This window comes from Poeciliopsis prolifica, unplaced genomic scaffold, assembly GCF_027474105.1.
Source record: "Poeciliopsis prolifica strain line A6 unplaced genomic scaffold, Auburn_PproV2 SCAFFOLD021, whole genome shotgun sequence".
Taxonomy (NCBI): Eukaryota; Metazoa; Chordata; class Actinopteri; order Cyprinodontiformes; family Poeciliidae; genus Poeciliopsis; species Poeciliopsis prolifica.
In genome coordinates this window covers 8,682,353-8,698,316 of record NW_026562396.1, presented here as the reverse complement: position 1 = coordinate 8,698,316, position 15,964 = coordinate 8,682,353, and the positions used below count along the sequence as shown (strand labels likewise).

The 15,964-nt window shown below is 42.4% G+C and overlaps 1 protein-coding gene across 3 annotated transcripts in view; it reads right to left on the bottom strand.

Annotated features, from left to right (window-relative positions):
- Positions 1-5,591: 5,591 nt before the first annotated feature.
- ntrk3b (neurotrophic tyrosine kinase, receptor, type 3b) overlaps positions 5,592-15,964 on the bottom strand; it is a 234,833-nt gene continuing 224,460 nt past the window's right edge. For all 3 annotated transcript variants that reach the window (XM_055044969.1, XM_055044970.1, XM_055044971.1), the window contains 2 exons: positions 14,898-15,056; positions 5,592-9,025 (listed from right to left, as the gene is read on the bottom strand). In XM_055044969.1, coding sequence (XP_054900944.1) covers positions 8,840-9,025; positions 14,898-15,056 — 345 coding nt within the window. In that variant the 3' untranslated portion in view covers positions 5,592-8,839. The remainder of the gene's footprint in view (positions 9,026-14,897; positions 15,057-15,964) is intronic.

Genomic DNA, 15,964 nt, shown 5'->3' with positions numbered 1-15,964 from the left:
GGACAGAGAGGTGATATCCATCAGTTCAAGATCTGATGATCTGCAAGAGATGCTGCAGGAGGCCCTGCAGCTCAGGGAAGTCCTGCTCTGAGCCAGTCACTCCAGAGCCTTCCACTAACAATATTGAACTAGAAGTGGACTTAAATGTTCACCCAGAACCATCAAGCCCTGAAACAGAACCATCAAGCCCTGAAACAGAACCATCAACCCCTGAAACAGAACCATCAAGCCCCGAATCAGAACCATCTTTGCGGAGGTCAGTCCGAGCAAGAAGACCACCAGAACGTCTACAGTACTCTCAACTGGGTCACCCACTGTTGAAGAGCATCCAGTTTGTTTCATGGGCTGACCACTGCATTTACGCATGCTCTTGAAGGGACTGAGGAGGATGAACCCATGACTGTTCCTGTTGTCATTCAAACGCAACCCGGTCCATGTACGGGGACGTGCATGAGATCAGGGGGGGAACCTGTAACCCATGTGACCGACATGACCCAATCACCTTCCCTTTAAGCCCATCCCTTTAAGTTCATTGTCATGTGTGTTTCCGGGTTGGCTGCTGCTCACTGTTGGTTGTCGCGTCCGTTGTTGATAAAACAACTTGAAGTTATAAATCGACTCATCACTCATTTAATCTAAACTCAACTTGAAGATTTCTGGTGAGTTGTTAAATACGATTGACTTGACATATTGTATTTGCAATAATAGCGCCGCTAACATTCCCTCCCATTGCAATATTCGCCCCATTAACAGCTGGAACACCTTCCTGAATTGAACAAGTTACCATTGCATCCACCTCCTCAGACAATCCGTTACTCGACGGTGAGTAAATAATAGTCATTTACAGTAGGCCGTTACTTTTGCTACGCTCCGCCAATTAGCATTAGCTACCAACTCGACAATCAGGGGCCACATCATTTAGTCTATTTATGAATTATTTACTTAATGACAAGTCACACTGTTCAGCCGAATTAAAGACTACCCCTTTAATACTTAAAGGTTTCCTTTTAACTTTAGATTTGATTATTTTTCATGATTTCTTTGTTGGTGTTGTTTCTATGCTGGTGCAGCAATGAAGTCTCATATCCAACATGATTTGTTGTAGCTACTTTGATCAATCACATTTTTAAATTGATTGATTTTGATTCAATATTAGTTGTTTGCAATGACTGCTAATTATGTCAATTAAGAAACTTTGAACTTGAATTATGAAGTGCACTTTTTAAAAGGATTTTTTCCTTATTATAATGAAATTGTCGAAACATAGCAAGTATGTATTTGTTTTATATAAATGTAAAATTTATATATGAACTTAATGTGTGTTTGCTGGCCTTTTAGGTCAGGTTTTTTTTTCTTCCGGACTCCTGCACGGATACATTGGATGACGGAAGATGGCGAGCTACCCACCCACCATCTGGTGGTAGGAAACAGAACTACACTTTCCATATAGGAACTGGACAGACTCTAAGGAGTATCAAAAAAAAAGGAAAATAACTATTCTCCCTTCATTTTTGGACCTCTTGTGGACTCTATTAGGTTTTGAAGTGTCACTGACAAGTGTTTTGTTTGTTTTCTATTTTCCTGTTTTTGAGAACTTTATTTATTTATTTTTGTGTTTTGGTATTATCATTATCATTATTATTATTATTATTATTATTACTATTATTATTATTGCCACTGCAATAAATAGCAGTATTAACAAACCTTTTTTTGGCATCAATTGTATTAATTATTCACCCAATCATGACTCCATGTCGTACCTACTTCTGATCTACAAACTGGTTAACACTATACCTTGCAGTCAGATCTGCGCATCAAAAGAAAGCGTTACATAAAGATTAAGGTGATGATATTAAGTGTTCGCCAGATATACTTTGAGCTCACCAAAAGATAGATTCTCCACAGGCCAACTGAAATGTGGAGAAGTTTTAGAAACAAAAGATTAATTATATATCTATATTTCATAAGCATTGAAGAAATGTCAGGCTGAAGGAAGAGATGAGATGTTTATGGGTTTAAAAGTGGAGAGGGCACAATGTTTGCTCCACTTACTTCATTGTTCAGGTTCTTGTGTGTGTGTGTGTGTGTGTGGAATATATGAGATTGAAGAGTCATAATGCTTTCATTGTGAATATTTTTGTAAAAAAATCAAATCAAATCCATTGAGGTTTAGCTGAGCTAGTGCTCATATGTTACGATCAGGTTAGCAGACCTTCCTGTTCAAATGAGAACAAATGTACAAATGTTTAAGTGTTGACAACTGAAATCCACTAACAGCACGTTTCCAACTTACATGGACATTTTCCTTCTAATGGAGTCACTTTCGACGAAAAAACGTTTGATCATTTCACACAGCTTTACTTCATAACCAAACCTTTCCATTTTTTTACAGGTGGTAAATTACATCACAGCAGCCAAACAAAGCAGCTCTTAAGCCACGAATGAGCTGTGATGCAACACCTTGACTGATTCTGTGATGTTTTAGACTCATTCTGTGTCAAAAGGCACTTCACTTTAATCTCTGAACCTACTCTCCAGAAGGTAAAATTGCCCTAAATCTGGGTCAATAAGGTGGTTTCCCTCAAGCTGGGCACCACAGGCTGAACAGGGATATTCGACACGCTCCAGTCTGCTGTAACGTGAGCACGCATACTCGCACAAACACACCAACTCGCAGGCAAACAGTGAAACCTAAGCACGCAAAAACACTTTGCAATTGTAAATCAATAAACAATTACAAAACGACCATCACGCAACACGCTGCTTACTGACCCCAAGTCCCTCGGCGGCGGGCTGCGTCTCCATTTTCTTGTTTGTCGGGGCGGCTGAAACATCGGCTGCGATAATGTAGCTGCCGCTTAACACCGACGTCCCTCAGCGAAGGCTTGAGGAGTGCAGCAGCCAGAAAAACGTGAGTGTTTCTGTTTGCGCCTCGCCTTCTTTACAGGAGAATAACAGTGTGTGTGTGGGTGTGTGTGTGGCTGCTGTTCATGTGAAAATTGATTGGACCCGCTGCAAGTCGGTAAAGTATTTCAAGCATTTCATTTAAAAAACGTAAATCTTGCAAATCAAGTCAAGTCACATTAGCTCATCCCAGTGATGATTAACTTAAAGTTGTTGTTTTGTTGTAAAAGTAGATGGAGCATTCAAAACACTGATACCAAAGACAATAAAGACGAGCGACAAAATGGTTTTAAATAGCTGATTCTGCCAGAGAAACACGAAATGCACAGCAGCCGACCTGTGGAGTTAGGTACAGAGAAAAAACAAACACACAGACCGCAGCTGGTAAGACTGCACTTAAATCAACTATTTACCTACAATAGAGGTTCAATTACTATAAAAACAGCTTCAGTGCGCCCAAGAAACAGGCAGTAAGTCGCAGGCTTCGTACAGAGCTTGCCAGTGGGAAGGTGTGACTGACATCTTAGGGTTTCGCCCTACGGTCAAGAAGGGGGAGTGAAGAAACCACCTCTATTTCAAAGAAAAATGTCAAAGACATGCTGACTTTTTATTCAGAAAGTACCAGGATTGGACGTTAAGAGTACTGATGTAAAGAGATTTTCTCAGTCTAAACAGACTGCTTGGGATAAACCACTGGAGAAGAAGAGGTGAATGCAGCCGCGGGTCTTCTTGTGTCACACCGAAGCGCCTTGAGACAATGATGTGTGGTTTTGCATCTTGCCGGTGCCTCAAAACATGGTCATTCTGGTGATGGACGACGTTTATCTGGATTGATGGAGCATCGTGTCAGAAGGCGGAAGGGATAATCGCTCAGATAATGTGGCCATCGGCAGGAAACTCCCAAGTTATTCATTCAGTTGAGAATCTATTGACAGCGGCATCGTCAGATGAAGATGTGTGCCGAGTCTCCACAGTGAAAAGCCCAACACACAAAAACGTGCAAGACAAAGAAGTGCTTTGACAAAAAAAAGATAGCCAGAAGTAATGTACTGCAGGTAGTTGCTGGAATGTCTGCTAGTCAAAACGTGAAGTGAAGCCCACCAGACATAGTGGCTGCTTCCAAAGAGTCGATTCGTAGGACTTCATAGATTTTGATCCCATCACACACCAGTCCAGGGAGACGTACCATACATCCATCAGGAAATGTTGGCCATGCAGACTCCAGCCTGATCCAGAACCCAAAGAGCGTGAAGGTGCAACCTGAAGGTTCCAGCCACTGAACATTGCTCTACAGAACAACCTAACATCAGCACATTATTCCCTATTCAGATACTGCACAGTATAACATGTGGACTCATTATCCAACCTCAATAAATTTAACAAATGTGGGTGATGCTGTCTGATGAATCAATAAATCACCTCCATTTTGAGATGGTTCAGTAATGGTGCAGCTCTGCTCATTACGTTACACTTTATGGCCTTAGGAGACCATCTGTCATCTTCCTTTTGTCTGTGATTTGATCATGAGGGTAAAAGATAGAGGGAGAGTCTGGATCTGACCAGACACCTAAATCCCATTAATAGGTGAACCAGTTTCTTGCAGATTAAATCTTTTGATACCTGAAGAGGTACATGTTCATCCTGTTGTAGATGTAGGCTACATTTACACAAGACAGTTGCCTGGAAACTTGACAGTATTTTTGGATGTTGATTGGGGAAAGTTCCCTGTTTTGAGGGCAACAGAGAAACGCCTTGAATCAGCTGCAGCTGTCTCGTACGACGTTGTTTTTGCAAGTTGTCAAATGTGAATTCCCTTAGCTTCCACCTCATAGTAAATGTTAGAAATCCATCTGACGTGAAAAAAGTGCTGAAATAACATCAATTCCTCATCGGACACAGCAGGTTAAGTATTACAACACAGAACAATGCTGTCCGCCATTGATTTTGCTGTCATTTGTCCGTTCTCGCATAAGATGATCCCTGCAGTGGTGTGTTCTGTGCATGCGAGCTTTCACACCAGCAAAGTACAGGAAGGTTTCGCTCTGAGACTTGGTTCCAAAAGGTGAAAGACTTTGGCCTCGGGCGTCATGTAAGAAAGCAGCAGAATCGCAACAAACATGTTACGGTTTGATTAAAAAGTAAAACGGGTTTGTTGATAAAGAACGCGGCCATTTATAGAAGCATGTTACTGGAGTTCTTACTTTTTGGATCGACGAACGATGCAAACGCTTGTTACTTTTTGGCAAGCAGGAGGAGTTTTGCCAGATAGGTGGGTGAGCTGGTCTGGAAGAACTGAGAGCAAGTTACCAACAAAAGCTGGCAATTAAGAGGCGTCCCTGGAGGAAGACACAAGCATCTGGAATCGCAAAGGGCTCAGAGAGTTAACACTTTTGGCTTTGAGAAGATTCTAGCTCCCCCTGCGGCTGCATTCGGTGTTCATGCACTCCCACACAAACTGAACCTCTAACCCGGCACATTTTGTTTTGTCAAACAATCAGCGATTTGAACTGAAATCCATTAAAGAGCTGCAAAAACACGAAACGTGTATCTGGTGGGACGGAGGAGCCAAAATGTGAACACACACACAGAAGACAGGACGTTCATCTCTCGGAGATTTAGAGAAGGACGAGAGCGTTTCAAATTCACATATCTTTATAAGACAGGACAAAATGGAAAAGGAGATCGTCTGATTGTTTGAAGACATTTTCTTAAGAGAGTCACATTAATACAAAGATCTATCATGGAATACCAGTATTTTATATACTGCAGTCGTTATACCACATTTTTATATTCTGTAACATGTGTACATGGTAATATGCCAACTTTGCTTCAAAAAGTGTTCAGTTAGTTCATCCAAGAAGAAGAAGAAGAAAAAAAAAGAAAAACATATTAAACAATATATAACTCACCATGAAAGGATTACAATACCCTGCAAATGCTCACGGTCTGTGTCATAAAGTCTTTAAGCGTTTATCTTTACCACAAGAGAATACACACAAAAAAAAAAAAAAAAAAATCAATACTTTGGGTAACTCGATGGATTTTGATCCCTCTTGTCATATAAAAAACACGTGGAGGAAGTGAATGCTCATTAATGCTTTACATAGTTCCAAAGGAGAACGGAGACGGACACAGCGACGCTGTGAGAAGCTGTGGGACGCCGTGTGGCGATAAAAACAGAGGCGTGTGGAGAGAACCACGCAGAACTGCTGTATATTCAGACACAACATGAAACAGGACAGTCGCCTGAGGTTCGTCGTTCAGATTGAAATTTCCAGGACGTGAGAAAACGAAACTGAAGCATGTTTCTTTTTCAGCTCAACCTTCGAAATTGACCTAGTTTTGACCTCACTGTAGATTTCGTGGGTGTTTCTTCCTCTTTCTAGAAGAAAACTTTTTATATTACCGGGTTCATTTAAGACAAATGACCAAACTTCATTAACAACAATCAGCTGATTTGGAATGGGTTGATACTTTGTGATTTAATGGTAACAGAAGAGGCTTCTTTGTCAGATACAGCAGGTGTAAAAAAACAGCCACCACACATGAATAGCTGACGGAAAATATGGCTGTATCATAAAAACATGATTCAGTTTCTTTATTTTTTTTTGGACAGTAACATAACGAGACCTGGATGGAATCAACCAGTGAAGTCTGTAGTTTCCGTTTCAACGTATTATGCCTATTTGCTTTCTTGTTAAGAAAAGTGAGAGGAATGGTACAGTTGTGAGATTTTGAGCCAGAGATACGTAAAAGCTTATCACCAAAGTCTAAACACAGGACGCTTACTTTCCAACCAGCCTTGAACAGCATTAAAGTCCACAAATCCACTTAGATGTCATTGGAACCAGAACACAGAATTACCTCAATGGTGCAAAGAAAATGATGCTGTTTTGATAACATCAATAGAATCTGGGTTTCTTGGTTTACAGGAAACCTTGGTTTCCGGTAAATCTTTCGGGAGGTATTCTAATATCTCGATGTTGTCACTTATCAAGGTTTTGAAGACAAAATTGAAGATCTGACCGTACCGTTCCTATAGTTTTGTTTTTGCTAAAATGCTGAAGAAAAAAAAAACACTCTGGTTTTGGATCAGTCTAAACTCAAAATTAGAACATTCCAGATTTCATTGCGTTAGCATAGCTTGGTCGAGCTGGCACTGACTCTGAGATTTCGTCCGCTGAGACAAAAGGTATTTAAAAAAACAACAACAAAACAACAAGGTTATTCACAAACACAGATTGCAAAGTTGTTATGCAGACAGAGAAAACTCACATACACATCTTCATTTCTCTAGAAATTCAATAAAAATGTCATGATTGTAAATATCCATTTTTCATGTTTGGGGTATGAGCGAATCTGACTGGACTGCTGTTCTATACGGCTCTGACATTTAGAAAAATTTGACCATTTTTTAAAGACGTTGAGGAAACAAAAGTAAGAGTAATGTAATGTAATTCCATTTTGATATTTTCACTGAGTTTTTTTTTTGTGTGTGAAAAGACAAGAAAACAATTCAAAAACATAAAAAAATCAAAAATCTAAATCTGACAGCAGTGAGAAATCCCAAATTATTTGCGATAAGCAGCTTCGGAGGCTGGTTCTGCCGTCGATGACTCTGAGCTAAAGAAAGCAAATAGCCATATTTCACAAAACGTCAAACTACTCCTTTAAAGGTGCCAAAACATGAATATGGTCGGACTTGTAGAAATGTTTCTCTTCAGCAGTTTCACCCAAAAAAAAAAAAAAAAAAGCCTGAACGTGACAGAGCATGTGTTTGTGTTTCGGGGGTCTGTGGCGTGGCAGATCACTTAACTTGCTTTAAAAAGCAAACAAAGTGGAACGTAAAGGCGAGGCTTCGGCGCCTCCGGTGCGTGGACCATGGCTCTGAGTCATCCCGCGCTCTCCACAGTCAGCGTGACGCGCCGTCAGCAGGGGGTGGGGGGTGGAGGTGCCCCGTTTTGAACTGGATTTGCCGTCGTCACGCGGGTAAAAGTCCCCCGAGAGACGTTCTCCCACGGAAACGGGACGAGAACAAGGACCGCAGCTCGATGCTTCAGTCACCCGGATCACAGTCAGGAAAAGGAACCAAAGTAAAATCAGGGAAAAAATAAGTTAACACAATTCTGACACGTAGAATTTTACAATATGTACATTATTTTTTAAATTAAAATAGACTTTGTCAGTTGTCTGATTGGACAGGTCCTCAAACAGAGCACAGCGTTTCCAGCCAGTGTTATTCCACAGTTTCTCTTCGAAGGCTCGGAGCCGGCCAATCAGAGAGCGTGTAAGGCTTCCTCATCTCTGGTCCCTGCCAGCAGTTTGTTGGTCTCCACTTCGGACAGGGGCCAAGCCCTTGGCGACAAAAAATGTCGGACCCTTTAACACCTCGACTGACCTTGAAAAGGAAATAAATATAAAATATATGTAATATTTCTATATATATATATTAATAAAACCAAACCCAGAATAGATTTTGAACTCTGATGTATTCTCTCCACTGTGTCAAGTTGTAGCCGTTTTCCCATCGCCAGCCCGGTTCCCTTCCTCCATGTTTGTGTAATTTTTGCAGTTTCTTTTTTTTTCTCCTTCCCCCGAGGGGGAAAAAAAAGACAAAATTCTTCAAACATGTACATCTTATACGCAAGTAAAGAAAATGTAAAAGTGCGTGGGTTTTTTTTCTCCTTTTTCAAATTTTTTTTTAATATGTTTTAATCCACTATATCCAAAAGTGTTGCAGGCACTTAAGTCCCTCCCAAACGAAGCAGGTGTTTTTTCGACAGTGGATCAGGTTGGTTTGGTTATTCCTGGATTTTCATGTGGGGGGGTCTCTTTGTCTCGTTTTTTGTCTCTGTCGATGTTTTCCGTCTGTCGGGGAGCAGGGGGGTGTTGGGGGGATTCGGGGAGGGAGGGTGGTGAGGGGGAGCGGCTGCCGCTAGCCCAGGATATCCAGGTAGACTGGGGTGGCTTTTCCCATGGCGAACAGGACCTTCTGGATGTCCTTAATGTTCAGTCGCTGCTGCGGTTCCCTCTGCCAGCAGCCCAGCATGATGTCGTAAACCTCCTTGGGACAGATCCGTGGCCTCTCCAGCACCCGGCCCTGGGTTATGCACTCGATAACCTGCGGAGGAGGGAAAGAAAGAGACAGCGGTGGGGTGAGAGAGGCCGTCCGCACGGGCTGGCTGCTTCGCTTCCTCCGTAATGAGAAAGCGGTGACACCAGGCGGCCCGTCCGTTGAGATTCGAGCTAATGAAACCGATATCAGTGGCACACATTCAGTTTTAAAGGACAAACAGGATTTCTGTTTGCGATTTACTTATTTATTTATTCCTGTCCCACATCATGAAATTCTAATAAACAAAAACAGTGACGGTGGACGTGTGAAAACCAGGCTCGTGCAGCAATTAGTCAGATGACTCACCGTTGTCATGACAATTTGACTTCATTATTTCAAACTGATAAGGCTGTGTGTGGACGAGCTCGTCTCTCCCTCCAGGAAACTCCCCCGTTGTTGTTGTTGTTTGGTGTTTTACATCAATAAATACATTTTATGTTCAGACAACGACAACCAGAGTACACACAGCACAAAAAGCTGTTTTCTAAAGAAAACCAAAGTGAAATTTAATTTAAGCCTAACTCTAACCCTAACCAGTGTTAGCAATGTCAGTAACTCGCGTCGACATTTAATAAATCCACAATACATGTTCGAAGGGAAGCAATTAAGAAAAAAAGCAACCAAGTTCTCAAGAATAATTAGCACTGTGAGGACTGAATGTGACCTAAATCAGCCTGAACAAACGCAGCGTCACTCAGCAGACTGACTCCCGGTTGCGCTGATAAATCAGCCGGATTCTCGGCCGGTGCTGTTGCCAGGAGACGGCAGCTTCATTGTGCTGCTTGTCATTGAGGAATTTATGCAAAGAGGCTCTACGTGATCCTCCATCGCACCGCCGCCTTGTTTGCTGTTGGTGGCACAAGGCGACGTACAGACTGAGACGACGTGAGCGAGGAACGAAAGACGACGGCGACGTTTGGTTTCATGTGCTGCAGCCTATTTAAATAGAATAATTGTGCCGTACTTGTTGCAGGAAATTCGGTAAATCAGGAACGTTTTTCAAAGTTTGTGTTTTACAGTCAATGAAATATGCAGCTTTCGGATTGAAAATGTAATTCACTAATACATTCATTGAAACCTAATCATCCTTAAACTGGTTTCCCCTCCTATTTTTGTGAATTTGTGATAAAACATGACACTGCTTAGAGTCCCTGCTGGCCGCATGCGACTCGTCGGTCTTTGCTAAGGGCCCAACGCCCACCCTGCAGTTTCAAAAATCCTACTGGGCTTGAACGCGTCATGGTGCAAGTTCAACATCAGGGAATCAAAGCAGCATCTCCCATCACACTGCGTGATTGATGACTGTAGCAGCAGATTTCTGTCGTGCAGGTCTGACAGAGATACTAGTGTGATAATAAATGCACAGCTGTGTTAATGTGCTTTTAATTGAGAAAACAGTGAGTGGAGGAGGAGGAGGAGGAGAAGGAAGAGGGGAGCAGAGCGGTGTGGCGGCATACATTTCTGCTTTATATTTATAGCAGGTAGCCTGTGGTCAGGAGAGCACTGCATCGGTCGGTGTGTCTGTCAAACTGACCGTCCAGACACCGGCTGTACGGCCGGGTGTGTTTTAATTGCAGATCATACTGCAGTCAAATAATGATGCTACCTTTATTTGTTACAAAAAGCCATAAGTATTAAATACAACTTAAAAGAATTTGACTTTGCATTTTAGCCAAATCTGCCTGCCTCACCTCCAATCTGTTCTCTGCCGGTTCTGATCGCTCCTCAGAACACGAAACACGTCACACACAACAAAAAGCACTGGACATTATATACATGAGCTAAATTATGGAAAATCAGTTCATACATTAAATGTTTTTAGCCATTTTATTGGTGACCAGGAGGAGTGTGCTCCCATTGAATGGCAGCCAGTCAGAGAGGTTGATCAAACCCAGGTGAGGCTCAGCTCACTGCTGCCTCACCAGCTTCGCTTTCGGGCATTTGAATGGGTTTAAAATCCAGTAATTTTTAAGAAAAAAAAAAAATAGAACTGACTAAGCCAAATGAAAAATAGGTACTTTACAGTATAAACCACAGGGTGAAAATGGCAATATAAATTATTTTATCATAATAGATTGTTTCCATGATGACAGGTGAGGATCTGTCTCCCCTGTTTGCACGTCGCCGCTTTGTAATGCTATATCCTAACAATCCCTGCAACTTCTCTGCCATCTACAGCTTTAGCAAAAGCTGAACATCGTTCAGAATTGCCGTAAATCACGATGAGTTTTAACAGAAAGCTGGAACTGAATCAAAATGTGTTTCAGCAAAGTGTTGAGGGACTCCACATTTATTCCACCAACCTTATCAGACTGAGTATGTTTCACTTTTCTCATAAAAATATGTTTTCCGCCTAAATTGGGCAGGATATCACCCACTTTATTTGGAGAAAGTCACCTCTGAGAGCCGTTGTGCTGCATATCAAGCCCACGCTGTCATCTTGAAGGGTAGAATCGTTGTCACCAAAACGGTTCTCGGCACGCAAATCCGCGGCCACACGAGATCAGGTGTGACAGGCTCTCGCGGTGATACTTAATGGTGTGAGAAAATGGTTGTTCTAGCCCGGTAATTTCTGCATCTCCGATCGATTGGATGGAAAACGAAAGTTTGGAACAATTAATGTGAAAGTCAATTTTGCTGGTAAGCTGCAGAAAACCTGTTCCTGTTGAGTTAGGAGCGAACCGGAGCTTCCACAGTGACCCGTTTTATTCGTCATTCTGGAGGAGTTCCGCCATGAAGGCGAAAAGTGGCCCGTCGTCACGGCTCAGAGACTCAACAGCCACATCAATTGACGCTTTGTTGAGCGACAACAAAAATGATTAAGTCTTTGAGGTCTGTTTGTCGCACCTATCTGATTGTGTTTCATGCGCTTTCTTCTGTGCGGACGACAACAGCGCGGCGCCACGACAGTGACTAATGATCGACCAATATCTCCTCTTGTCTGCTCTATTTTTGGACGCAAGTGGGTATTGCGCATACTGTATGTTGACTCAGAAGCACAATAAATAAATAAATAAAGTAATTTATAGGTTTGGGCCAACACAACAAGCCTGGCAGATAAAGCTGATGCTAATTTTACTGTGCGGCTCCAGAGGAGCCTGCCTGGTCACAAGAGAGACGGCCATGTTAGTTACAAGTTCCTGTAGTACCCAGGTAATAATCTATCACTTCGACTCCAGCCACTCAGGCCCATTAATAATTGTTGTAGTAATGTATCTTTGTGCAACCTAAGGAGCTGTGAAAAGCACTGCTCCGCTTGGAGCCGTATAGGTGAGGCTGGGGAGCATTGTCGACCGTAACCCCTGGTGTTCCCCAGGGCTGTGTTCTCTCCCCACTGCTCTTATCACTGCACGCAAATGACTGCACCTCAGCGGTGAAACTCTTAATGTTTGCAGAAGACTGTCAGTCTGATCCAAGATGGTGTCCGGTCTGCTTACAGACAGGAAGTGGACCTGCTGGAACGTTGCTGTGGTCTGAACTCGCTCAAGATGAGATGATACTGGATGAGATGACATATATACGCACTTTTGCAATGGCGAAGAAATTAAACTAAAATTATATGTGAATGAACTTGGTCATGCGATAAGTCATAAAGGTCATGACAGCGACAGATGCCACCAGTTCCATGAAATATATTCATAATTCAGCCATTGAGCCAGCGCTGACAATCTACCAGCTATTGGGGGAGACATCTGCGTTTCCTTCATTCGTTGGAGCGACAAACCTTTTACACTACGTTCACACCGACACTGTAGTAAGCAGGCCCAGCAGAGACGACGTCCTACGGCAACTCCAGTAGCAACAAAGGTGTCCTGTTCATCTTCTCCACAGTCATTATTCAGACTGGGCAGGACCAGACTGCAATGAATAATTAGGTCGGCTGACAAGAACATCTGGCCTGACATTTCCTCCACCCAGGACTTGTACAAGTCTAGGGTCAACAAAAGGGCAGCTAGCATCTCTGCAGACCACACACACCCTGGACAGAAACTGTTTAGACTTTTACCGTCATCTCGACACAAAAACTTGCTGCCACTGACAGATAACTCTCGCAGGGCGTCTCTGATGAACGCAATGAGCACTTTTCACAGCAGCAACTCTGCTGTGAAACAAATAGTTTCTGTATTGCGACCAAAAAAATGCTCACAATATATGTGCATTGTGTTCTTTCAGAGGTCTTTAATCTCCTTGAAAGTTAATATATTTATATTTAATGTCTGTTTGCTCTGAGCTTCTGAAACTGAAGTTAAATTCCTTCTTTATGCACAAAGGCCTGGGTATTATACTTTTTTGTTTTCTTTTTTTTCTCTCTTGGTTTTTCCTTTGGTTTATTGTTTAGTTGTGTCTCCTTCTAACTCATGTAAAGCACTTTGAATTGCCTTGTTGCTGAAAATGCGCCATATAAATAAAATGACCTCATGTTACCTTAACGCCGATTCTAATATTTCTGGTTCAATTAGTTTTTATTTCCTGCTATAAATTGCAGAAATGCCAGTTTGTGTTATTATTAATATTATTATTAATATTATTATTACGCGAGTGCAATCAATGACAGGGGCAGATTGCCCTCTTTAGTGGAGGATTTTGCTTGTGCAGTTGGCTGTCATCATCCAGTGTTGGAGAGCAGAGTGGCCATAAAAGAAAGATGACATAAAAAGCCATCATGCTAAGGGAATAGTAATAATAAAACTACATTTCATCTAATAAATACACAATGTGGTACAACAAGACAGTAAAGATATATAGAGATAAATCAAAATAAAGCTCTAAACTATTAAATCTAACTCACAAGTGGTTGTAACTACCCTTTACAAACCTTTGGTCCTCTGCCCGTCCAGCCAGTACATTGTCTCTGCAACAAACCATGGAAATATCTCTGACATAACAAGATAATAGTTCTTAGTCGCCTGAAATGGGAAGTGGTGGTAAGAATTGGCCTGTTTTTGTAAAGCGATTTATCAAGGACCAGAGGACTCCGCAGCACTTTACTCTCCATATTCAGTTAGTCATGGACACATTCCCAAGCTACTACAATATAGTCACAGCTGCCCTTGGGGAGTCTGACAGAAGTGAGGCTGCCACACACCGCTACTCGAAGACAATCCGGATGAAGTGTCCTCCCCGAGGACACGTGGACTCAGACATACGCGGTGGAGGCTCGTCTGGAGGCTCGTCATGTTTCAATGCCAAAGGACAAATTCCCACCATTGCGTCCCCTATTAAATGATTAACGCTTCCTCTTTAAAAAAACAAACAAAAAAATGTTTAGATCCATTACAAGGGTAGGCGTTTGTCTACCTTCCAGTCACACTGCATGACACTGTCAATAAAACGACAACCTTAAACACGATGTTCAAACCTATCGACGTTGCTATGCTAAGGACTAGTCATAGTAGAACCAACGACAGACCGGCTGGAACCAAAATGTTCAATAATTGTGTGAGAACGGATGAGTCGTTCCTGTCTTTGGTTGAATCTGACATAATTAACCAGCTTCTTATGATAATTTCACAAGATTTAAAACAACAAATAGATTGAGTGAGATGTTTCATCATCCCCTTCGTCACCTCGTCATCCATTATAAGGCTCTGAATTTGAAACCTCGTTGTTCCTGACCATCCATCCATCCATCCATCCATCCATCCATCCATCCATCCATCCATCCATCCATCCATCCATCCATCCATCCATCCATCCATCCATCCATCCATCCATCCATCCATCCATCCATCCATCCATCCATCCATCCATCCATCCATCCATCCATCCATCCATCCATCCATCCATCCATCCATCCATCCATCCATCCATCCATCACACTGTGTGTAGCCTGCTGTGTCTCGTGGATGTTCATTGACATGCTGCAGGCTCTCTGTACCTCATTGTTACCCAGCTGAAACCAAGGCTGCTTCCCATAGGTAAAGATCTCCCAAAGGATGACCCCAAAGCTCCAGACGTCACTTTCCGTAGAGAACTTTCTGTACATGATGCTCTCTGGGGGCATCCAGCGGATAGGTAGCATGGTGTGTCCTCCAACCTGAGCAGACAAGAGAACAAAGACAAAGAGGGAGAGAGATTAGCTCTGCATACTGAAACGTTGTCTCTAAAAATGCAGCTCATCATGTTTAGTCATCAATGCGGCATCATTTAAGGATTGTCCGCCTGTCTGTAAATGCAACTGATCTGAAGGTTGTCTTTATGCCATGTTGCTGGGGTTTTAACAGTGACACAATGCAAGGAAACGGCGAGCTGCCTGCCTCGTCTTCTCTGTGCATTGGATCACTGCAGGGAGCATTTGCAGGTAGGCCATTAAATCCTCTCTCCTTTGACGCAGGGGCGTGGGCTAGCCTTGAAATCTGATTGGTCATCCTTCCTGGACGCCCTCAATAACTACACCACCAGGGATTTTGTAAAACATAATCAAATGTCCAAGTAACTTGGTCCCCCCCCCTCCCACTCAATATATTCAAATTATATTGAGCTCTAAACCATCGTGTTTAGAATAACTCTATAATACTGCAAAACAAAAAAGAAAAAAAGGCGAATTTATCTTGAGGCGTTTTTGAAAAGCTCTGCTCGGGCTGCAGGTAAATATGGTAGGCACTGACTGTATTTGGCAGTGGGAATTTAATATCTGCTCGACTTGTTGCCTGGATTTTGAATTCCTTTCACTTCCCACTGTCTTTCATGTTTTGCTGTGGTTTAGTTTTTTCACCTCTGCTGCTGTTCCTTTGACAGTTTTGTCAATAGAAAAAGAAAAAAAAAGAAAAGATGATTCTGAAGCCCACTTTGGGGGATTTTCTTATCTACAAGGCAGCAAACATACTCCTGCAGTGTATCAGATGCACACCTATCATCCATCCATCATCAAAACCGCCCACCCATCAATCCACTCGCTGATCCGCCAAGCCCAGACAAACACCCACGCTAATTTTCTGCGCTCAA